Source organism: Gobius niger (genome assembly GCF_951799975.1).
Source record: "Gobius niger genome assembly, chromosome: 17".
Taxonomy (NCBI): Eukaryota; Metazoa; Chordata; class Actinopteri; order Gobiiformes; family Gobiidae; genus Gobius; species Gobius niger.
In genome coordinates, this window is record NC_136868.1 from 1,161,433 (window position 1) to 1,185,875 (window position 24,443).

General features: G+C 39.9%; 1 protein-coding gene across 1 annotated transcript in view; it reads left to right on the forward strand.

Annotated features, from left to right (window-relative positions):
- Positions 1-24,443, forward strand: part of bcas1 (brain enriched myelin associated protein 1) — a 55,726-nt gene that overhangs the window by 6,606 nt on the left and 24,677 nt on the right. Inside the window, exons 5-8 of the mRNA XM_079575432.1 lie at positions 1,702-1,967; positions 4,251-4,571; positions 12,841-12,978; positions 23,707-23,766. Of these exons, the coding sequence (XP_079431558.1) occupies positions 1,702-1,967; positions 4,251-4,571; positions 12,841-12,978; positions 23,707-23,766 (785 nt within the window). The remainder of the gene's footprint in view (positions 1-1,701; positions 1,968-4,250; positions 4,572-12,840; positions 12,979-23,706; positions 23,767-24,443) is intronic.

Below are 24,443 nucleotides of genomic sequence, written 5' to 3' on the forward strand. Positions count from 1 at the left end.
CTGATTAAAACAAAACATAGTATTAAAGTGGGGGTATTCTGCTTTTTTCAGTCCCACAGCACCAGTCTATATCACACTACAATGATGACAAACCTTCTGTTGGTCTGTAAATGCAGTAAATTAGAATAACTGCCTTGTATAAAATGTCTCTCTCAAAATGGCTGTAGTGAATGTCTTGAAATAGGCCTCTGTCTCTTTAAGAACCTCTGAGCCTTTAGACACGCCCCCTCCACACGCTGTCTGTGGCATCAGTGGGGAGGGGGTTCTGCTGAGGAGCAGTGGTTGGTTACTCGGCTGGTGACCAAAGCTCGGAGGCGTCTCCAGGAGGTGGGGGCGTTCCTAGGAGGACTCAGGCAAACCTATCCCTAAAATGGCCGCCATCAGAGTTTTTACAGATTACAGATTACACACAAAGACCAGACAGGTACACATAAACTCGTCTAAGCTCAGGTAAGAACATATCTCAGTATGGAAAAACCGTGGCCTGTTCCTTTAAGCTCGTGCATTACGGTCTTTCTGAGTGACAGAGCAGGATTTTAGAGGCAGTTGTGGTGAACAGGTCTGAGCTCATTCTACACATTAGGACATGGAGGAACATGTAGGGGAGGAAAATACTTAATTTTAACATTTTTAAACTTCATATAGTCCCATTAATTTAGAAATTGTAATATATTCTATATAAGTTGTTAATAGCTACAGTTTTAAATGTTTGTATTACAAATTACTGTTTCAAAAACATAACTGAGTTACACTACTTTGAGCTACATTTGGCAAAATATGAACTGAAAATAGTAATCATGCCACTGTGCTAGGGCTGAAACAACTAATCGATTATTGAAAGAGTCGACAACTATTTTAGTAATCGATTAATCGTTTTCTGGTTCACACAGACTCAAATAGAGCAAAAATTACATGAAAATGTAGTATTTTTGAACCTCCTTTGTTTTTATAGTAAGTGTTTGTAGTTCACTTTGTACATTGTAAATTTCATGAATAACTGTTTGTGTCTCGTCCAATCAGAAGCAGAATTAGCACCAAGAGCCTCCAACAAACATTTACTTTACTCCATCAACACGTCCTCAAGAGGATCCACTTTAGCTTCATGTGATAAAAAAATGGAAAAAATAAAATTTTCCTACACCATTCACAGCCAAGCGACTAATTGATTAATCGTAAAAATAGTCGATAGATGAATTGATTAGAAAAAAATCGTTAGTTGCAGCCCTACACTGTGCAGTCCTTTGCTTTCCCCATTCTCTCGTGTTTTGTTTTGTTTCTTACACCAGTGTCCAGCCTGATTTGGTGCTGCATTATATTTTGGCATTTTTTCATTCATACATTTAAATTCACTATACAGAGTTTAAAAATGTAAAAAGACTGTTCACCACACGTGCCTCTAAAATCCTGCACTGTCACTCAGAAAGGTTTTACTTCGGGTCCAAAGTGCCGTCACGCATGAAGTTAATATAGAAGCTGTAGTTGCATGTAAGACCTGAGGTGGCAGCAGTGAGTATAAAGTGGTCCCTTAAATGCAGAAAATGTGAAATCATAATTTAGCAAAAACAATGCTTGTGATCGTGAGGAACTTTCTTAATGAAGAGTTTTTATATGAGAAAAACAATGAATGACACATTATTTTTTACATGCACATTTAATGCAGGATTACGTACTTTAATATTTTCTGGATTCTTCTTGTTCTAGTCCCCGCTGAGGCCACACTGGGGCTGAGTGACCAGCTCGAGTCCGCAGCCTACGCCGTCCTGGAGTCCCTGAGCCAAGAGACCGAACCCACTGAAGTCACCGTCCAAACTCCCGATCTGACCGTCATCAGCGAAGAGCTCCCGGCCAAAAAGGGGAAAGTCAGTCTGTTCAACAAAATGTTCAAGAAGAAAAAAGCTCCTGAGAAGGAAACACAGAAGGAGAAAGAAGAAGAGACCGACACGAGCTCGACCTCTGATCACCAACAGGTAAGTTCAGTCGCCATCAGGCTACGCTCTGCACTGAGTTAGCATTTAGCTCAGGGGACACTTTTAGTAAGCTGAAAACATCTGGATTGTTCATAATTTGCGACGTTTGAGGCTAATGCTAACAGCTTTGAGCACGGACTGGCTGACTCGCTAACTATCCGCATATATTAGGATTAAACGCAGCTTCTCCTTTTTTATTTCTACGGTTTGGGAATGTGCCTTCACTTTTTTTTTTCATTCATTTGTTCATATTTACAACAGAAATAAGGAAGAGCTTTATCCAAATTGAAAGCAGGCCGTACGGCACACATGCTGACACTTGTTTACACAGGTGCTACATTACAGCGGGTTCAGAGATAACGGTAGATCGTTTACAGAGGTTCAATTACAAAGAGAACACATTATCGCACAGGAGTGCAAATAAAAGTGTAAACAAGGATATAAGGAATCGGATGCATACATACAGTAGTTTTATCATATAGAATGGGTATTTGTGCACACCCATGGGTCCCGGCACCGTGGGTGTGACGGAGCCCATAGGCGAGCACAGGATGTGTCACAGGCCGGACACGCCGCCCACAGCACAAACATAGGGGAATACATATTTGTTTTATTCAAAAGTTCAGTATCAGTATCATTAGTTATGTTTACACCATGGTCTGGGTGAATACTGGACTCTGATTGGCTGGTGCATTATTTTGGTGTAACCGCACACGTAGTCCGGTAGTTAAATCACTGGGATATCACTCCGCTGTGGCGTCGCCATAGCAACGCCTGACACAGCTGAATCAGATAAAGGCGTAATTAGTGACTGACAGGAACGTCTGAGATGGATTTAGTGTTTGCTAAATGTTTGTAGAGGAGAGTGAGCAGCTAGGTTAGCTACTGTTAATAACATATGAGCTTTACATTTCTATTGGAAACGGTTAAGGCTATTCATCATTTTCAGACGTACATAAAATGATCCTGCATTGAAGCATATTTGTCTGGATTAGTAAAGTCAAACATAAAAGTTTGAGTCGGGGGGGCCCAGGTGTGAGCGACTCCACCGCAGCTGTTTCCATAAACAGTTGAGCTGGTTGAGCTAGCTAGCTAGCTTCAGGTTAAACCTTGTCAAAGGTAAATAACTGGTGCCCACGAGTGCCGCATATCGGTGTTTCCTTCCAGGGAAAAGTGTTTCCGGGTTAGTCCTGTTGTGTTGTGATTCTGTGCTGATGTTGTGTCGTTGAGCCTGACTGAGATCCTCGTAATAGCTGCGGAGAATGACTCGCTCTGAGACCAGCCTTCAGTGACCGGCTAATAACCCACACAAAATAGTCCCGTAGTCTGGCACATTTAGTGAGTTTAGTCAATGAAAAACACATTTATTATAAATGTTAGGTTTGTGGGACCCTGGTATAAGCGGATTAAACAACGAGGAGCCGCGTTACACGTTATAATGCAGGAGGAACAACACTGTGTCGTGGTGTTCGTGACTCCGCGTCGTGTTGTTTAATCCTTACTTATAATTACAATAAACAAGTTTAGGGATTGTAATAAATTAAATCAAATTAAGAAACTTTTAATTTCCATGATCAATGAATTTGATCATGGAAAACATGATCAACGAGATTTCCCATCTCCAAACATCGATTTATGGATATGGCTTTTCCCTAACAATAAAAACAAGTTTGCGATATATTGAGTTATTACGTCACCGCAATTGAAGTGACGTTTGAAAGACGTTTTCTGCTGCACGAGTGTCCACACATCACACATCAGTGAATGCACCTCCACTGGTTCAGGGCATGGATTGTTTTTGGCTAACTTCCTGTTAGCCAGTGTAGGGTAAATACAACATCCTGTCCACATTCTAACGTAAATCAATAATAAAATAACATTTAAAGAAGAAAACTGAATTAAATGTCAAGCCGAGAGTGTGTTTTTTTTTTTTGCTTTTGTTTGTTAGCTAGCGTCACTATTGCATTTGTTAGCGTTAAATTAGCGTTTAGCTTATAGGCCAAAACACTGCCGTTAGACAAGCAGAAGTCCTCTCCAGTGAAGTACAATCATCTTATGTGAAGTTTTGAACATTATCTAAGTAATTATTCAACAGCTGCTACATACGTACTATTCAAATATATATATTTCAGTGAGACATGGCTAATCAAACACAGACATGAAACAGTCTTTGACCTCGACTGAAACCCGCAGGCTATTCTGAAGGTTTAGAAAGTTTCCAATACAATTAAAAGAAAAGCTTTATTACTGACCATTTGAATGTACCTTTCTTATCATTCTTAGCAAAATGGGGAAATCCTCGAGGAGCGAGAAGAAGCCGATGGCGATTTACCAGAGCCCCCGTCAGCAGAAGAAGTGAGAACCGCAGAGTACGTGGTTCTGGAGTCCCCGAGCGAAGCCCCCGTCCCGACCCCTGATCCGAGCGTTCCCGGTGAAGAGGCCCCCCCCAGAGAGGAGAGGGTCAGCCTGTTCAGCAAAATGTTCAAGAAGAAAACAGCCCCAGCGGCGGAGAAGGAGAAAGAGCCAGAGGAAAAAGAGCCAGAGGAAAAAGAGCCAGAGGAAAAAGAGCCAGAGGAGACGACAGATGCGGCTGATCAACAACTGGTGAGAACAAGACCAAAGTATTACCCTACAAAATATCCTACAAGCAAAGTACTAATAATACTAACAAATAAATATGTTCATTCTGAGACATTTTGAACTTTTTCTCATAGATACATCCATGCGTTTATTCAGAGAGGATTTTAGATTTCTCATTTTGTCTATGGGCTTTTTCCTTTTCTGCTAAATACATAGAAATAATACTTTCACCTCTTAACTCCCGCCTTAAACCAGTTCAGCTTTACCCACACTGCAAAAAGTATTTAACTAGATCAGTATAAACATCTCAGTTTGAGCACAATAATCCACATTTTAGTTGTTTTGACGAGTTAAGAAGTTGTTGGGCGTTTGTCCCAGATTATTTCACTTGTTCTGAGATGTTTCTGACTCGTTTCGATACATTTCGTCCTTATTTCAGGTCATTTTCTTTGCCAATGGGGAAAGAAAATTGGTCTCGTCTCATTGGCAGTTTTACTTTCTTATTTCAAGCGAGATTTACCCTAGAACTGGTCTGAAATGTCCTCAAACAAGCAAAGCAAACTCGGTCCGATCAGGAAAAGTGTCTAAATGAGTGAAAACCGCTCAAAACAAGAAACATTTCCTCAGTTCAAGTCATTTAAGACGATGCTTGATATTCACTTTTTGTAGTGTGACTAAAAAGTAAAAAAAAAAAAAGACCACAAAAACTACAAAAATATAACAAAAAACTACAAAAAATATGACAAAAAAAACTACAAAAATATGACAAAAAACTGCAAAAATGACAAAAAAAACTACAAAAATATGACAAAAAAAACTATAAAAATATGACAAAAACTGCAAAAATATGACAAAAAAACTACAAAAATATGACCAAAAACTACAAAAAAAGACCAAAAAAAATGTAAAAACATGCACTGCAAAAAGTGGGCATTTGTCCCAGATTATTTCACTTGTTCTGAGATGTTTCTGACTCGTTTCGATACATTTCGTCCTTATTTCAGGTCATTTTCTTTGCCAATGGGGTAAGAAAATTGGTCTTATCTCATTGGCAATTTTACTTTCTTATTTCAAGCGACATTTACCCTAGAACTGGTCTGAAATGTCCTCAAACAAGCAAAGGAAACTCGGTCCGATCAGGAAAAGTGTCTAAATGAGTGAAAACCGCTCAAAACAAGAAACATTTCCTCAGTTCAGGTCATTCAAGACGATGCTTGATATTTACTTTTTGTAGTGCAAATCTAATGGTTACAGCCTGTAGGACAGAGTAATTCCTCATTTGAAAGCTGAGACCAACAAAACTCCTCTAAACTGATATTTTTTAGCTTTTTGTCGCTTTTCTATTGCTCTTTTGTTGGTTTCAAGGCTTTTCAAAAAGATTTTACATTTTTGGGTAAAACAAAACTGGAGAAAATGTGCTTGGTTCAGGTGGGGGTTAAGAGGCAGACAGTTTTTACAATTTTTACAATTTTACAATTTTTTTTAGTAAGAAAATGTGTGTCTGTCAGTGCTGCTCTAATGGGAATATTGTCATAAAAAAAGCCTTTAATGTTTAACTACACACAAACGTTGATTCAGGGATACACATGCTCTCAGTCATGTGACTTTTGTTATGGCGGCCATTTTGAATGCCAAAGTAGAATTACAGTGGCATTTTTTTATGTACTCGTAATCATTGCTCAAGAAGATGACAGTAAAAACACGGCCCCAGAGACGCACGTTTATGTGAAGAAACCAGTGAGTCAGTGTTTAAAGGAATAGGCCAGCGTTTTTCCATACTGAGATATGTTCTTACCTGAGCTTTGACGAGTTCTTTAGGACCTGTCTGATCTTCCCCCGTGCCTTCAGTCACATAAACACAGCGCAGACGGCGTTAGCATTTAGCCTCTCCCTCTCTCCTCTATAGCTCCAAAACAGGTCAAGATAGAAGCTACCAAGCTCTTCCACAATAATTTGGCATCCGCACAATAAAGTGAAGATTACTGCGCGGATTTCAAACTACTCCTGGTATTATTACGCCTTACAATATAGTTCCCCCTTTTATCCGCTTAGAAAATCCACATTGTTTAATTGTGTGTAATTATACTTTGTAGTGTAACACTTCACGTAACCATATTTAAATAGGGAAAACGTGGAAGAGCTTGGTAGCTTCTATCTTGACCTGTTTTGGAGCTATAGAGGAGAGAGGGAGAGGCTAAATGCTAACGCCGTCTGCGCTGTGTTTACGTGACTGAAGATCAGACAGGTCCTAAAGAACTCGTCACAGCTCAGGTAAGAACATGTCTCAGTATGGAAAAACAGTGGCCTGTTCCTTTAAGATGCTAGCATGCTACAGGTTAGCATTTAGCTTCAACAGCTCAGCTCTGACATCTCCAAGAGAAAGCCCTGAACGACTCTCCAAACCTTGGCCACAACATGTGACAGAGGTCAGAGCTGAGCTGTTACTGTAGCGTTTCCTCAGTGTTCAGTCCACTGACAATGGTTGACAGTTGCTAACCGGTAGCATGCTAACGTGTTGAGCAGCTTAAACAGCTTAAAGAGTAACTAAACACCAAATCCACTTTTTTTTGCTGATAAACGGTCTACATGGTTGTTGAATAGAGTTAGCTACATGTCCCAGTCAATATGTTGACATTTGGGGCAAACTTGTTCAAAATATCACTTTTGTGTCTAAAACCGCAGGGTTAGCGCCTCTACTGGTTTCACGCAGCAACTACATTTGATTTGTTGTGGTTGGAGGAGAGTGTGTCCACGGCGTCCACAAAACGTCATCAGTTCTGCCCGTGGTTCTGCCTCTGTGCCTCTGTGGCCCCGCCCACACACGCCTCTGTGGCCCCGCCCACACACGCCTCCGTCACGCAGCGACCAGGACACGCGTCGCGCACACACCGCCTGAGCTCATGAGTCAAACCAGTAGATGGCGCCCCTGCGATGTGTAGAGGAATAAATCCCTTAGAAAAGCGACAGTGCGATGCTCTCTCTCTGTTCGCAGTCACTGACAGCGAGCGAGTCGTCTACCGGCGGCGATCTTTTTTTTTTCCCGTAGGATAGTTGCTACATCAAGCAATCACAAGTCATGAGATGCACCAACTATCCTACGAAAAAATCAACCCTGCGCACAGTGGTGACAGCGGTAACAGCCGTCTGTCAGTCCTGTCAGATCGAGGGGCGTGGTCTGAGACTGTCAACAGAGCAGACCCCGCCCACACACTCACCCCCCTCGTCTCCCCCAAAGCCTCCGAGACCACCCCTTTCTCAGCAAGTTTTGACTTTAGTTTGTGGGTGGGGAAAGGCTCTGCCACGCCCGTTTACTTACTCTTTAAACACTGACTCACTGTAAAAATCACAGAGAAAGGTTTTCTGTTTCCTTTTTGATGTGTTGATTCAGTCTGAGGATTGAAGCAGATCTTTAGTAATAACGTCTGAGCCACATTTGCTGGTTTTATCACATAAATGTGCGTCTCTGGGGCCGTGTTTTTACTCTTATCTTCTTGATTATAAAAACGCCACTGTCAGTCAGTTGTCTTTCATTTTCATCCTGAGTAGAGATATTGCTGCATGTTGTAGTACTGCATAATTCTACTTCGGTATTCAAAATGGCGCCATCGGAAACGCATGTATAATAAAACACCCTTTTTGAACGATTCACACACAGTGACACACAGTGAATATCAAGCATTGGGTTAAATGTCTTTTCCCTGATCTGACCAAGTTTATTTTGCTCTTTTGAGGACCTTTGTGACCAGTTCTAAGGTAAATCTCACTTGAAATAAGAAAGTAAAACTGCCAATGAGATGAGACCAATGTTCTTACCACATTGGCAAAGAAAATTACTTGAAATAAGGACAAAATGTATCGAAACGAGTCGGAAACGTCTCAAAACAAGTGAAATAATCCGGGTCAGGAGCCCACCTACACCTTTCACTGTCAAAACATCTCAAATTCGGATTGTTTTACTCAAATTGAGACTTTTATACTAATCTACTTCATTACTTTTTGAGTGCAGTGTCTTTGTTTCCAGGTGAAATGGCACATGTTGAGCTGCAAACGTGGCCGAAAACCTGAAAGAAACATTTTGTCCACAGCGTCTGCCAACACAGTTCACTAACAACTGTAACGTCCCCGAATCCGTTTGTCTTTCCTTCGTCCACGTCGATCTGAAACTGTGTGATTTCTATGATTAAGGCGTCAACTTCAATCAGCGACAAACACGACGAAACGAGAAGAAGCGAAGGCGTCTCAAAACCGACGGATTCCCGCAGACGATCCCCTTCAGAGGATTCTCCAAATGAGCTTCGGGATCCGAGCGCAGTTTCCGACGCGGAGGAGGCGACGGAGAGCTTGTCGTTCGAAGACTCTTTCGATGGAGTCGTCGTCGAAGATCCGGCCCACGCGCCGAGACCGCGAGGCGAGAGCTTGAGCGACTCGCTGCGAAACCTGTACGACCTTCCCAAAGTGGTGGCGGATTGCGTGGAGGCCGTGTTTCTGGGAGAATCCGTAAATTCAAGCGATTACGAGGAGAGCCTGACGTCGCCGGATGAAGCGAGGACTGAGGCCGAGAGCCGAGAAGGGCGGGCGGCGAGTGCGGCTCTTTCTGTGGAAGCGATGGAGAAACAGGAAGAGAAAGGGCCTCAAGCAGGAACGGGTGAAGATGACGTTTCGCAGTTTTGGACGGTGGAGAGAGCCTACAGGATGGCGTGGTTTCCGGATGAAGAGTACGTCGTGATCAACGGTCCCAAAAGCAGCCTCAGAAGAATCCAAGAACATCCAGAAGAAATCCATGACGATATGGAATAGAAAAAGAAATGGCTGATCATCTTGTAGCGCACGTTTACTGAAGTTCGTGAAGAAATTGTCAAGCCAGGAATACTTGAAGTGTTTGAAAATGTTCACCAAGAGGACAATGCATTTAAAAGCTCTGTTTCCATATTATTATCAAGAACTTTTCCAAATCATTTACAGTCATTCCAATGCTTTTTCCACCATCATGCTCTGAAAAGTAAAGTTTTATTCAACCCACTGGACAAAAATGGCGGCTTTGTAAATAAAGCGTCTCAGTTTTTAGGCAACAATGTGAATCTTTGTTTTAAAATGTGTTAAATGCGCAACTTTGACTAAAAAGCCGTTGAACCCGAGAGGAAAAGCAAAAGTTATTTCCTCTTGTGTTTTGTTTCTGTGCCTGAGCGTTATAAGCCACTTTATGTAATAACAGTTCAAAATGTAATAAACGTTTCACTTCATTGTGAAATCAAACCAACTCATTTTTTAGTTATTATACAGAGTGCATTAACGGCACACAACTGCATCGTTTATGAACCGTCTTCAAAGCTTTTTCTCACCATTTATCCATCATTTGGAATCAGCCACAGTGTGTTTGTGTAAGCTCTCAGTCATGCTGGAGTTTGCCATCAAAGGTTTTAGTTTAGTTTATTTATTTAAAAGGGACCGTGTACAACATAATCAATCAATCAAACTTTATTTATAAAGCGCTTTTCATACCGAAAGGTTTCACAAAGTGCTTAGCAGATTACAATATTTAAAACAATGTGCCTGGGACAACCTCCCATATATATATTTTATACATTAGGATTAAATAAATAGATTAGTCAGTTAAAAGCTAAGCTAAAAAGGTGGGTCTTGAGCTGCTCTTAAATGAACGTTCTCTGCAGCCCTGAGCTCCTCCTCAGGTGGTTCCAGAGTCGAGGGCCGTAATATTGAGTCTTTTTGTTGACTTTAGGAATATCTAGGAGACCCCTGAGGAGCGAAGGGGCCGTGAAGGTTCATAAGGTAAAAGCAGTTCTGAAAGATAAGAAGGACCAAGACCATTAAGACATTTAAAAACCATTAAAAGAACTTTAAAATCGATCCTGAAACACACGAGGCCAATGCAGCGATTCTCAAACCGGTGTAATGTGGTCCCGCCTCCTGGTCTTCGTCAGGACTCGAGCTGCTGAAGTTTGTAGAAATGTTGCCATTTGATGCATTTTACCAGAGTTAGCCTGAGTCTCTGTCATCTGTACTCACTAGGAACAAAATGAGCTGTAGGACACTTAACAATGGGTTAGTAAAACAAAAAGTATTTAGTGATGCATTACAAGGTGCCCGACCCAAAATGAATAAGTGTCCACCTGGACTTCACTGCAGTTGGTCAGGTCTAGGTTCAGTAACACCATGAGCCCAAAGGATGAGACCAGCTGGACCTGAACATCAGTGGGCGTGTTCTAACATACCAGGATTCATGGGGCTCACGTTGTGAAAGAGCGGTTCAGGGAACATCAGACTTCATTTTCATGTATCGGCCGCCACAGTCCAAACAGACGGTAACGTGCCATACAAGGGGGCGTGGCCAAGCCGAGGGGGAAGAAAACCTCTCACGGGAATCACAATCGTTCACTATTTTCACTGTAAACATGACACGCACCCATAAAGTCAAGCCAAAATCAGGTCCATATGAATGTTTTTTCCCGGCAAATTGTTCAGTAGAAGCGAAAAACGGCACTCGTTGCTAACGTTAGCGAATGTAGCATGAAGCTAATACACAGTGGGACATTGCATCTCTGCCTAAATTGCTCATAAAATGTGGTCTGGTCATTAATTAAAATCACAAGAAAGAGTAAACAGTGTCTGCTTAAACTAATACCACACAAACATTTTATATATTTTTTGGCCATAGCATGTAAACATTCACAGGACAGCGTGGAATAAGTGAGTACACCTTTAGATTCAATAGTAAGATGTAAAATGTAAGAAATTTCAGACGCTGTACTCACTTCCTCCCATTGTAACTTCCTGGTGAACCACTTGTTCTTTCTGTGTCTCTGTATACCTTTACTTCACTTTCACTTTGTATTTAATAGGAAACTATACTCATAGTTCAGCATTTGTTAAAGTAATGGTGGAGAAATGGGAAAACGTTTATTATTATCCCTTCTTTGTTTCCCTCCTCTGGCTGCTTCGAATGTGACCAATATGTGCAAATTCCATCTGTATCTAAACCCCATTGAGAATCTTTGGTATGTGTTGGAGTCAGTGTTAAGTGATATTTTTGTGACTAAAATTGGACTAAAACTAAATTAAAAGTTTCTCATGAGACTAAAACTGTGACTAAAATGTCCAGATATTTGAGTCGACTAAAATCAGACTAAATAAAAATGAAAAGGAGAGCCTAAAATCATCCAAACTTGTATTGAGCGTCTGAAAGAGCCTCAGATCATGTTTAAAGGATCAGCTCTGAGCTTTGTTCATGTGGAGCAGAAACATGAAGCAGAGGAACAACATTAAATATGATTAGAATCAATATTATCAATGCAAAGTCCACTCAATTAGTCTTAAATTTAGTCGACTAAAACTAGACTAAAATTGAATTACATTTTCGTCAAAAGACTAAAACTAAATTGTAATCAAAGATAAAGCCGCTAAAGCCAAATATTAGACACATGACCCTTGTTTTTGGTCAGGCAGTGCACTACAAAAAGTAAATAGCAAGCATTGTCTTAAATGTCTTGAATTGAGGAAATGTTTCTTGTTTTGAGCGGTTTTCACTCATTTAGACATTTTTCCTGATCGGACCGAGTTTGCTTTGCTTGTTTGAGGACATTTCAGACCAGTTCTAGGGTAAATCTCGCTTGAAATAAGAAATTGCCAATGAGATAAGACCAATTTTCTTTCCCCATTGGCAAAGAAAATGACCTGAAATAAGGACGAAATGTATCGAAACGAGTCAGAAACATCTCAGAAACATCTCAGAACAAGTGAAATAATCCGGGTCAAATTCCCAACAACTTCTTAACTAGTCAAAACAACTAAAATGTGGATTATTGTGCTCAAATTGAGATGTTTATACTGATCTAGTTAAATACTTTTTGCAGTGTGTAAGAACAGGCATCGAGAGTTTATTACAAAATGTGGCACATTATTGGAAAATGGTGTTTTATTCACACATTTCTACTGCTTTCCTTAATAAAACAACTCCTTTTTTTATCTTTCCACATAAGTTTCTTGTCACTTCGAAACTTTAATCATCGAGCCTTCATTCAGCCTCAATCTACAACAAAAGAAGCTCCTGAAACACGACCCGTGGCATTTCTCAGAGCATAACTCTCGCACGCATTGTTGAATATCAATGAGTGGCGTTCATAAGAGCCCGATTGTTGTGCGCCGGCGCGAGTAGGCAGCGGCATGGATGGAATTGTGCAGCTCTTTTTCCAACGCCGCGTTCAAGACACTCGCTGCTCCGGCCCGGCCCCGTAAACAAATGCCTTTAGGTTTAACGTTTGTTCACGTGTATGTATAGGAAAGCGAGCGCCTGCAGACTCCAGACCCCGAGCGAGCGCAGGACGAGGAGAGCGAGCCGGACGGAGGCGACATCGCAGTGGAAAGTCAGGACAGCCCCGAGGACGAGAACCCAGTTATGAACTTCTTCAAAACTCTGGTGAGTAAACAGAGAGGTGAGGAGGAAAAGTTGAAATGTTGTGCTTTTGCTCAAGAAAAAATCACTTTCTTTGACTGTTCCTTGTAGTGTGGTCAATCTAACAGTTTCAGAAGTGCTTTCCTTGTAGTTCACTGCAGGAATGAGGGGGTTTATGGGTAATAATTCCAGTGACATTCGCTTGTTTGCTATTTAAGGCTAGGTGAATAGGGATTTTTTTAAATTTATTTACAGTTATCAATTTGAAGCTTTTGCTGGAGATCACTGGCATAAATCAAGGTCAAGGTCAAATTTATTTATACAGCTCATTTACAAACAGCAGCCACTGCCCCAAAGTGCTGCACAGATTCATAAAATAAAACAATCAACATTTAATACAAATAGAATAATAAAACAACATGAGAAAAATGCTCAGCTCAGCTCGTGCCGAAGGCCAGTGCAAAAAAGTGAGTCTTCAGCGAGCGCTTGAAACTCTCCAAAGATGTTACAGTTTACAATATGTAAAGGGAGAGAATTATAGAGATGAATGTGAGAAAAGTGAGAAAAAATGTACAAAAAATGACAAAAATGGACAAACATTTGACAAAAAAGAGGGAAAAATTTGACGAAAAATTGACGAAAAAGTGATAAGAATTTGACCAAAAAATGCGAATAATTTGACAAAAAAATGCGAATAATTTGACAAAAAAATTACAAAAATGGACAAAAATTTGACAAAAAAATGCGAATAATTTCACGAAAAATTGACAAAAATTGACAAAAAATTGACAAAAAATTTGACGAAAAATTTGACAAAAAATTGAGAAAAAATGGACGAAAAAGTGATAAGAATTTGACAAAAAAATGCGAATAATTTGACGAAAAAGTGACAAAAAAGTCACGAAAGTTTGACAAAAATGAGACGACTGCCCGACAAAAAAAGTGAACCCAGAACCCAGTTATGAACTTCTTCAAAACTCTGGTGAGTAAACTGAGAGGTGAGGAGGAAATGTTGAAATGTTGTGCTTTTGCTCAAGAAAAAATCACTTTCGGAAACTTTCTTTGACTGTTCCTTGTAGTGAAGTCAATCTAACAGTTTCAGAAGTGCTTTCCTTGTAGTGCACTGCAGGAATGAGGGGGTTTATGGGTAACAATTCCAGTGACATTCGCTTGTTTGCTAGTTAAGGCTAGGTGAATAGGGATTTTTTAAAATTTATTTACAGTTATCAATTTGAAGCTTTTGCTGGAGATCACTGGCATAAATCAAGGTCAAATGTATTTATAGAGCACATTTACAAACAGCAGCCACTGCCCCAAAGTGCTGCACAGATTCATAAAATAAAACAATCAACATTTAATACAAATAGAATAATAAAACAACGTGAGAAAAATGCTCAGCTCAGCTCGTGCCGAAGGACAGTGCAAAAAAGTGAGTCCTCAGTGAGCGCTTGAAACTGTCCAAAGATGTTACAGTTTACAATATGTAAAGGGAGAGAATTATAGAGATAAATGTGAGAAAAGTGAGAAAAAATGTACAAAAAATGACAAAAATGGACAAACATTTGACAAAAAAGAGAGAAAAATTTGACGAAAAATTGAGGAAAATTTGACGAAAAAGCGACAAAAAAATTACAAAAATGGACAAAAATTTGACAAAAAAATGCGAATAATTTCACCAAAAATTGACAAAAATTGACAAAAAATTGACGAAAAATTTGACGAAAAATTGAGAAAAAATTGACAAAAAAGTGATAAGAATTTGACAAAAAAATGCGAATAATTTGACGAAAAAGTGACAAAAAAGTCACGAAAGTTTGACAAAAATGAGACGACTGCCCGACAAAAAAAGTGAACCCAGAACCCAGTTATGAACTTCTTCAAAACTCTGGTGAGTAACAGAGAGGTGAGGAGGAAATGTTGAAATGTTGTGCTTTTTGCTGAAGGAAAACAATCACTTTCGGAAACTTTCTTTGACTGTTCCTTGTAGTGAAGTCAATCTAACAGTTTCAGAAGTGCTTTCCTTGTAGTGCACTGCAGGAATGAGGGGGTTTATGGGTAATAATTCCAGTGACATTTGCTTGTTTGCTAGTTAAGGCTAGGTGAATAGGGATTTTTTTTAATTTATTTACAGTTATCAATTTGAAGCTTTTGCTGGAGATCACTGGCATAAATCAAGGTCAAATGTATTTATAGAGCACATTTACAAACAGCAGCCACTGCCCCAAAGTGCTGCACAGATTCATAAAATAAAACAATCAACATTTAATACAAATAGAATAATAAAACAACGTGAGAAAAATGCTCAGCTCAGCTCGTCTTCAGTGAGCGCTTGAAACTCTCCAAAGATGTTACAGTTTACAATATGTAAAGGGAGAGAATTATAGAGATGAATGTGAGAAAAGTGAGAAAAAATGTACAAAAAATGACAAAAATGGACAAACATTTGACAAAAAAGAGAGAAAAATTTGACGAAAAATTGACGAAAAAGTGATAAGAATTTGACAAAAAAATGCGAATGATTTGACGAAAAAATGCGAATAATTTGACGAAAAAGCGAAAAAAAAATTACAAAAATGGACAAAAATTTGACAAAAAATGCGAATAATTTCACGAAAAATTGACAAAAATTGACAAAAAATTGACAAAAAAATTGACGAAAAATTTGACGAAAAATTGAGAAAAAATGGACAAAAAAGTGATAAGAATTTGACAAAAAAATGCGAATAATTTGACGAAAAAGTGACAAAAAAGTCACGAAAATTTGACAAAAATGAGACGACTGCCCGACAAAAAAAGTGAACCCAGAACCCAGTTATGAACTTCTTCAAAACTCTGGTGAGGAACAGGGAGGTGAGGAGGAAATGTTGAAATGTTGTGCTTTTGCTGAAGAAAAAAATCACTTTCTTTGACTGTTCCTTGTAGTGTGGTCAATCTAACAGTTTCAGAAGTGCTTTCCTTGTAGTTCACTGCAGGAATGAGGGGGTTTATGGGTAATAATTCCAGTGACATTCGCTTGTTTGCTATTAGGTGAATAGGGATTTTTTTTTTATATTTACAGATATCAATTTGAAACTGTTGCTGTCGATCACTGGCATAAATGTGAGAAGAAAATACAATACAAGTTTTCTGTCATTTTAAGTTTTCATGTAAAAACAAGGTGTTTTATGCCTAAAAATGCACAAAATTTCCCATCTTTTCACCGAGGAAATCTTCATAACAGATTGAGCTACATTTTATGGTTTTATTTTATTGATAAATGAGTTGCCAATACTTTTTCAGAGAGGATTTAGGATGTCGTGTTTAGTTTTAAAATAAGCTGTTTTTTGACATTCAAACCTCAATAAATCAGGCAAGGATTTAGATATTAAAAAATCCCTCTGAAAAAATCTTTAAAATATTGTTCAGTCCAAGGCTGGAAAATTTGAAGTCTTTATGTGATACTGACGTGGACATAGTGTCGCCACAATGAGAGAAAAATGTGTTGGAAAAAGGCCCTTGAAATTCCGTTCTCCTATACAAGTCTATGGGGGAACATTGAATCAGCGCAATATTTAAACCTATTATTGTGAAGATTAGGTTTTGTTTCCAGGTGAAAGCTTATATATTCAGAGACCAATTTGGCCCAAAACCTGAAAACTGCTTTACTTTTGCGGCACAGACACTTCTTCAGTTTCCTTTTTCCTGCAAGACGTTGCTTAGGGACGAACACGACGTAAAGACAAAAACAATTTTAATTTGTTTATTCGCACAGTTGAGCCGACAAACTCATTCAAAAGGATCATTCTCCAAAATATATCAAACTGTTGTTGTGTTTGAAGTGTTTGAAATGATCACACAGGCCTCGCATCTCCACGAAAATACAAAGAAGCATCGAAAATATACCTCTAAAACATACATATAAACCCTATACAAATTATGCTTAAATGCGATTAGTTGTGATTAATTACAAAGACCATAATTAACTCAATAAAAGTTTTGTTGCTCTTTTCACACCTTTTTGCCAGAAGCTTTTGGATTGGGGTAAAGCTGGAGAAAATGTGCTCGGTTCAGGTGGGAGTTAAGGGGTGAATATTGCCTGCGGTTCACAAACTATCCACCAGGGGGGGGGGGGGCTGCAGCGCCCTCAGCACCCTGGGTTCCCACGGCCTTGCTGAGAAGGAAGGACATCTGACGTAAAAACCTGCCTGATTCCCACATGACTAAACGCGACTGGTTTAGATTCAGTTTAGTTTCCTACTTTTAAAGCATTTGTGAAAGTGGCAAAAGGCACAGTGTATTATGGCATATAGAGTTTAGACATGGTAGAAGGTTAACCTCTTACCCGCCTTAACCAATCAAGTTTTCTCCTGTTCAGCTTTTCATATTTGCCATTATTTTGTCACGTTTTTGCTGGACCTTCATTTTCTTTTCATCACATTCTTGTTACTTTATTACATCACAGCACGTTGTTCAGTAGAAGTGAAAAAAGGGCAGTCGTAGCGATGCTAGCTAGCGTTAGCACCATGTTAGCATTCTCCGTTATTTATGTATTTATGGAATATTGAACCCTTTTCTCCTCTCCATGTCTTTGTATCTTTATTTAGCAGAAAACGATGTTCATGATTCAGCATTTCTGCCACTTTTTATGTTGATTTTTTGCCGCTTTTTCAACTATTTTTGTCAGTCACCTTTTGATACTGATTTGTTGTGTTTTCATCCTCGTTTTCTTCTCGTTTCTGTCGTTATTTTGATTGATTGATTTCAAGAAACTTATAGATTTGAGTAAAGCCAAACTGGAGAAAATGTGCTCGGATCAGTTGGATCAAATGTTAAATTTAATGCTTCTTATAATTGTATATTTTATAACACAAACCTCTGCACACTGCATAAAGTCATCTGGAAATAAGTTCTTTTGTCCTTGATTTTAGAGTCTCATTTCAAGAAATCTGTCCATGGGGCAAAACTAAATGAAAAATTATAAATACTTGAAATAAAACTGTTGCAGTTGTTCAGTCTTAATTCTTAAGTCTTAAAAACCTTCAAATCAGTATCAAAACCCACCTGTTCAAACTAGCTTTTTCCTAAACCCCCCTTTTTGTTTTGTTTTGTCCCCCATGTAAAGCGTCTTTGAGTGTCAAAAAAAACGCTATACAAGTCTGATGTATTATTATTATTATTATTATTATTATTATTATTATTATTATTATTATTATTATTATTATTATTATTATTATTATTATTAAGTGCTCCATGGACAGGTTTCTTGAAATTAGACAAATTTATGTTTCAAGAAAATGTCACTGTTTTCAAGATTACTTTTCCTGATCGTACCCAGTTTGCTTTGCTTGTTTGAGGACATTTCAGACCAGTTCTAGGGTAAATCTCGCTTGAAACAAGAAAGTAAAATTGCCAATGAGATAAGAACAATTTTCTTTCCCCATTGGCAAAGAAAATGACCTGAAATAAGGACGAAATGTATCGAAACGAGTCAGAAACATCTCAGAACAAGTGAAATAATCTGGGACAAATGCCCAACAACTTCTTAACCAGTCACAACAACTAAGATTTGGATTATTGTGCTCAAACTGAGATGTTTATACTGATCTAGTTAATGACTTTTTGCAGTGCATGAAGCAGAGGAACAAGATTAAATATGATTATCATGAATATTATCAATGCAAAGTCGACTAAACTAGTCTTAATTTTAGTCGACTAAAACTAGACTAAAATTGAAAAGATTTTTTCGACTAAATCTCGACTGAAATTAAATTACATTTTAGTCAAAAGACTAAAACTAAAATAAAATATGTTGACAAAATGAACACTGCTTACTGTTGATGATGATTCATGAACACATAAAGAGTCGGTGGACGATGTCGCCCAAAGCTGCAGCTAAATGTGGTGTAATGTGTATTTGTGACAAACCTGGTAATACGCGATGTCATTTCCCCCCATGAAATGTACATTTAATGCCAGTTTTAATCATTATAATATGACATTAAGGGCAAGAACAATATTGACAATGGTTGAGAGAGCCCGTGACAGACGGCCATTGTCCCGCCTCTTCATCACGCTGTCTCCTGGATTTCAAACAGAGTCAGCCTCGGCTCGCAGCGTCCTGCCGACCCGGCCTCTGAACATGCGGCTGTGGGGGCCCATTGTTCCCGCCCCGCCCCGGGCCACACAAGGCGGGCCCTGTGCGCTCGGGGGGGGGGAGACATTTGTAAAAGATAGAGCTCGGGGAAGGCCTACGCTGTCTCCGAACACAATGGCGCTGGTTTGACTGTGTGGTCCAGTGTCTCGCATCCTCACTGACCGCTCTGTCCTGCTCTGGCTTCACCGTCTCCAACACGGAGATATGGACTCTTTAAAGGGGGGGGTGCAGGGCTGGACCGGCAGAAACAAATAAAACTGTCATATTTAATGCAATAGTTAGCAGAACAGCAGCCCTTAAGCAGTATAAGCTACGAATCGAGGACAATAGTTCATGTTGTTTCTGCCGAATTCAAGCTAACGCCTCAGAGACTCAACACTTTAATCTTTTCATTTACAACTTGAAGGAACTTTTGTAAAATTACTTGACAATCTTTTTTTTTTTTTTTTTTTTTTTTTTTTTTATTAACAGTTTTTCTTTTATTACTATTTTAAGTTGACAGGACAGTAAGTACACTACAAAAAGTAAATATCAAGCATTGGCTTAAATGACTGGAATTGAGGAAATGCATCTTGTTTTGAGCGGTTTTCACTCATTTAGACACTTTTCCTGATCGGACCAAGTTTCCTTTGCTTGTTTGAGGACATTTCAGACCAGTTCTAGAATAAATCTCGCTTGAAATAAGAAAGTAAAATTGCCAATGAGATAAGACCAATTTTCTTACCCCATTGGCAAAGAAAATGACCTGAAATAAGGACGAAACGTATCGAAACGAGTCAGAAACATCTCAGAACAAGTGAAATAATCTGGGACAAATGCTCAAGAACTTCTTAACTAATCAAAACAACTCAAATTCTGGATTATTATGATCAAATTGAGATGTTTATACTGATCTAGTTATATACTTTTTGCAGTGTAGATACAAACAACAACGACAACAACAATTCAGACAGACAATTCAGTGTCAATTTGACCTCCAATGGTCATAATAAACACTGCACAGAACAGACACACACAAAAAATAATAATAATACGCCACAAATACACAGCACAGAGACAGCCACACAGTCGGGGTGGGAGGGGTGGGGGTGATACAGTATGTTAGTTGATAAGAAATTGCGTATGTGTTCTATTGTTTAGTGATGTCACACTCTTGGATGGAGGCAGTTCCTTCAGTTCCTTCAGTTCCCCAACATTCACTAATGTTGTACCAACGTCTTACTCCTGTTACTCATTGTCTCCACTCTTAAGGGGAGACACTACAGGCAAAACTCATTTTTTTCAGTTTTCAGGTTTTGGGCCAAATTGGTCTCTGAACATATAAACTTTCACCCGGAAACAGAAAACATGCCTAATCTTCACAATAACATGTTTAAATATTGCGCTGAGTCAATGTTCCCCCATAGACTTATATGGGAGAACACAATTTCAAGGACCTTTTTCTCAAAACACATGTTTCTGTCATTGTGGCGACACTATGTCCACGTCAGTCGGACCTAAAGACTTCACATTTTCCAGCCTTGAACTGAACAATGTTTGGAAGATTTTTTCAGAGGGATTTTTTACTTTTTAATCCTTAGCCCCATTTATTGAGTTTTGAATGTCAAAAAATAAGGCGAAAATTCCATTTTTACACATTTTTTCACTAAAAAACGGCTTATTTTAAAACTAAACAAGAAATCCAAAATCCGCTCTGAAAACGTCTTGGTAACTCATTCATCAATAAAATGAAACCATAAATTTGAATGTAGCTCTGTCCATTATTCAGATTTTGTCGCCGAAAAGATGGGAAATTTGGGGCATTTTAGGCATAAAACACCTTGTTCTTTTATGAAAAGATAAAATGACAGAAAACTTGCAATGTATTTTTTTCTCACATTTATGCCAGTGATCGACAGCAACAGTTTCAAATTGATATCTGTAAATATACATTTTTTCCCTATTCACCTGCAGTGTCTCACCTTAAACATTATCTTCAGAGAAAACGAATTGGTCCATAGTCCAAGCAAAAAAAAAAACAGTACGTATGTGCATGTTTCGATGTTTTTATGAAGGTGACCCTAGAAATAGGTTCCCGGGTGTTCGAAGGGTTTCCTATCTTATACCAGCGATGTTACAGAGTTGCTCAAAATTTAATGCTATGTTATCTCCATTAATAACTTGCTCCATGGACGACAGATCAGAGAATTCATACAGCCATTTGTCCACTGCGAAACAGTTAAATTTACGTTTTTTTCCAGTTAATCATGATAGTTCTTTTAGCAGCTATAAAGGCAAGATTGGCCATTTTATAGTCTCTTTTATTATATGATTGAGCGTCTTTGTAACCCACTAAACACATGGCTGGACAAAGAGGAAGGTTAACATTGAATATTTTGGACTTGACAATCTTAAAATAAAAGAGGCCCATCGCTCATTACACGAGATTATCTGGGAACCATAACTCAACAAAGCTGCCACCAGAAGGGAATAAAAGGTCCCTCTATTGGAAGAGTTGTGTAATTGCAACTATGTAATGATAGAGATTTTAATGGCTTTTCCCGTTAACTGTGGGCCGGTGTAGGGTTAATTGGGTCTTATCTCAATCTGACTGGCCCAAAAGTACGGAGGCCCACCGGGAAAACTCCCGAATCTCCCGATGGCCAGTCCAGCCCTGGGGGGGAAGTCACCGGTTTGGGATGTTGGTGTTTCGTTCTTGAGATGTTTTCATTCAGTTTGAGTCTCGGTGTTGACAAAACAATGTGATACAGGAAAAAAGGTAAAAGTATTGAAAAAGTATTGAAAGAAAAAAACGTCAATCTTTAGATCTTTGCTGAAATCTGAAAGTTTCTCGAAAACCAGGGCAAGAAAAATGAGCCGAGAAAGCGGATGAACCAAACTGAAGAGGAAACAGAAAAGTGTGACGAATATGCAACAAAAAAGCCGCAAAAGAGCAACGAATATGCAACAAAAAAAGGCACAAAAGAGCAACAAAAAGCGCCAAAATGTGATGAAAAAGAGCGACACAAAAGCGACGAAAAGAAATGTCAGAAAAGGCTGCGACAGTTTAGATCAGTCTTGTAGGTCTTAGCTTTCAAATGAGGCAGTACTCTGGCCTATAGACCCTTTAATTGTTTGTAAACAATTCGGGCTTAGCTGGAGGCAGGAAGTTGAGATTCCCATCTATTTCCATTGGAGCTGTTGCCATGGTAATGACAAACAAATATTTAACTGTTTTAGGAAGTGTCAAATAAACCTTATTTTATCGTCTCGAATGTCGTTCCTCTCGGTCTTTCACCTTAAGCCACAACAGGACCACGTGTTTTAGTTGTAGTTTTACACTTACAATCGCTAGTTTTAGTTTAATCTTATTTCTCTTGATCACTTCCTGCCTCCAGATGATGTCACTGATGATGTCAGCAGTTAAAGGGTCTATAGGCTGTGCCCTTTTAGATTTGGGTAAAGCTGAACTGGAGAAAATGCACTTGGTTAAGACGGGCGGAGGGTAAGAGGTTAAAGGAAGTGTTTCAGCTCAAACAAATGTCCCCCCCCCCCCAATTTTTCTTTTACAATTTTTTTCCCTATTTCCCCCATTTATTCCCCTATTTTTGCCCGATTTTATCCCCACATTTTTTTTCTTTTACACAATTTTTTTCTTTATTTTTGCCACAATTTCTCTCAATTCTTGACATTGGAGATGAACCTGATATTGTTATTTTTATCTTCCACACATTATTGTTCTGTTTTCTGGTATGAAAATGTGTTAACGGTGCCCAACGTTCATGAACGCCTCTTTAAAGGAACAGGCCACCGTTTTTACACACTGAGATATGTTCTTACCTGAGCTTAGACGAGTTCATGTGTACCTGTCTGGTCTTCACGCGTGCCCTCAGTCACGTAAACACAGACAGCGTTAGCATTTAGCTTGGTAGCTTCTATCTTCACCTGGTTTGGAGCTATAGAGGAGGAGAGGCTAAATGCTAACGCCGTCTGTGTTTACGTGACTGAGGGCACGCGTGAAGACCAGACAGGCACAAATGAACTCGTCTAAGCTCAGGTAAGAACATATATGTAAAAACGGTGGCCTGTTCCTTTAAGGTGATCGGTTTGAACCGGATCTCAATTGTGAAAAAAGACTGATCTTTACCCAGAAGGAACACAAGAATCGGCCCAACCACGGAGCAGGCGACACAAGTGGAAGCTTTTTGCACTAAAGTCAAAGCTAAAGACAGTTACAGCCTCTTTATTAGTTGTGGCACAAGATTTGATTCACAAAGCGTAAATATCCGTCCATTTGTAATTTTAGATTTTGAACGGCTCTTTGAAATGAACGGCTACTAAAGACTCGGCTCCCAGAAAAGAGCCGTAAATCCCGTCACGAACAAAAATGCTACTTGATTTAGTCAACATTACATTAATATTGTTTTATTTGCACAGACGAGCCCTTTAGCCCTGAGTTTAAATCATGTTCAGACACCATTTCAATGTCATATACCGGACCGCTTGCAAGATATTATGTATTTAAATATAGATTTTCAAACCACAAACCTCTTCAATAAGATTTTTTCTTTTTCATGAAGTGCAATTTTATTATGAACGCCGTGAAACTTCTGAAAGCCTGTTTCTGTATTTTTGTTCAGGTCGCTCCCACAAAGACGTCCAAAAAGGAGGCGGCAGCGGCAGAAGCACCGAAAGATCAGGTACTTTATCACCGCACTGAGACTCTAGGCTTTTCTGCAAACAGTAAATATACAGAGGCCGGGGCCGACAGGGGCCGGGTCTCCGACAGGGGTCGGGTCTCCGACAGGGGCCGGGTCTCTGACAGAGGCCGGGTCTCCAGAGGCCGGGTCTCAGACAGAGGCCGGGTCTCAGACAGAGGCCGGGTCTCAGACAGAGGCCGGGTCTCAGACAGAGGCCGGGTCTCCGACAGAGGCCGGGTCTCCGACAGGGGCCGGGTCTCCGACAGGGGCCGGGTCTCCGACAGGGGCCGGGTCTCCGACAGAGGCCGGGTCTCCGACAGGGGCCGGGTCTCCGACAGGGGCCGGGTCTCCAGAGGCCGGGTCTTTAACAGAGGCCGGGTCTCCGACAGGGGCCGGGTCTCCGACAGGGGCCGGGTCTCCAGAGGCCGGGTCTTTAACAGAGGCCGGGTCTCCAGAGGCCGGGTCTTTAACAGGGGCCGGGTCTCCGACAGAGGCCGGGTCTCCGACAGGGGCCGGGTCTCCGACAGGGGCCGGGTCTCTAACAGAGGCCGGGTCTCCGACAGAGGCCGGGTCTCAGACAGAGGCCGGGTCTCCGACAGAGGCCGGGTCTCAGACAGAGGCCGGGTCTCCAGAGGCCGGGTCTCAGACAGAGGCCGGGTCTCCAGAGGCCGGGTCTT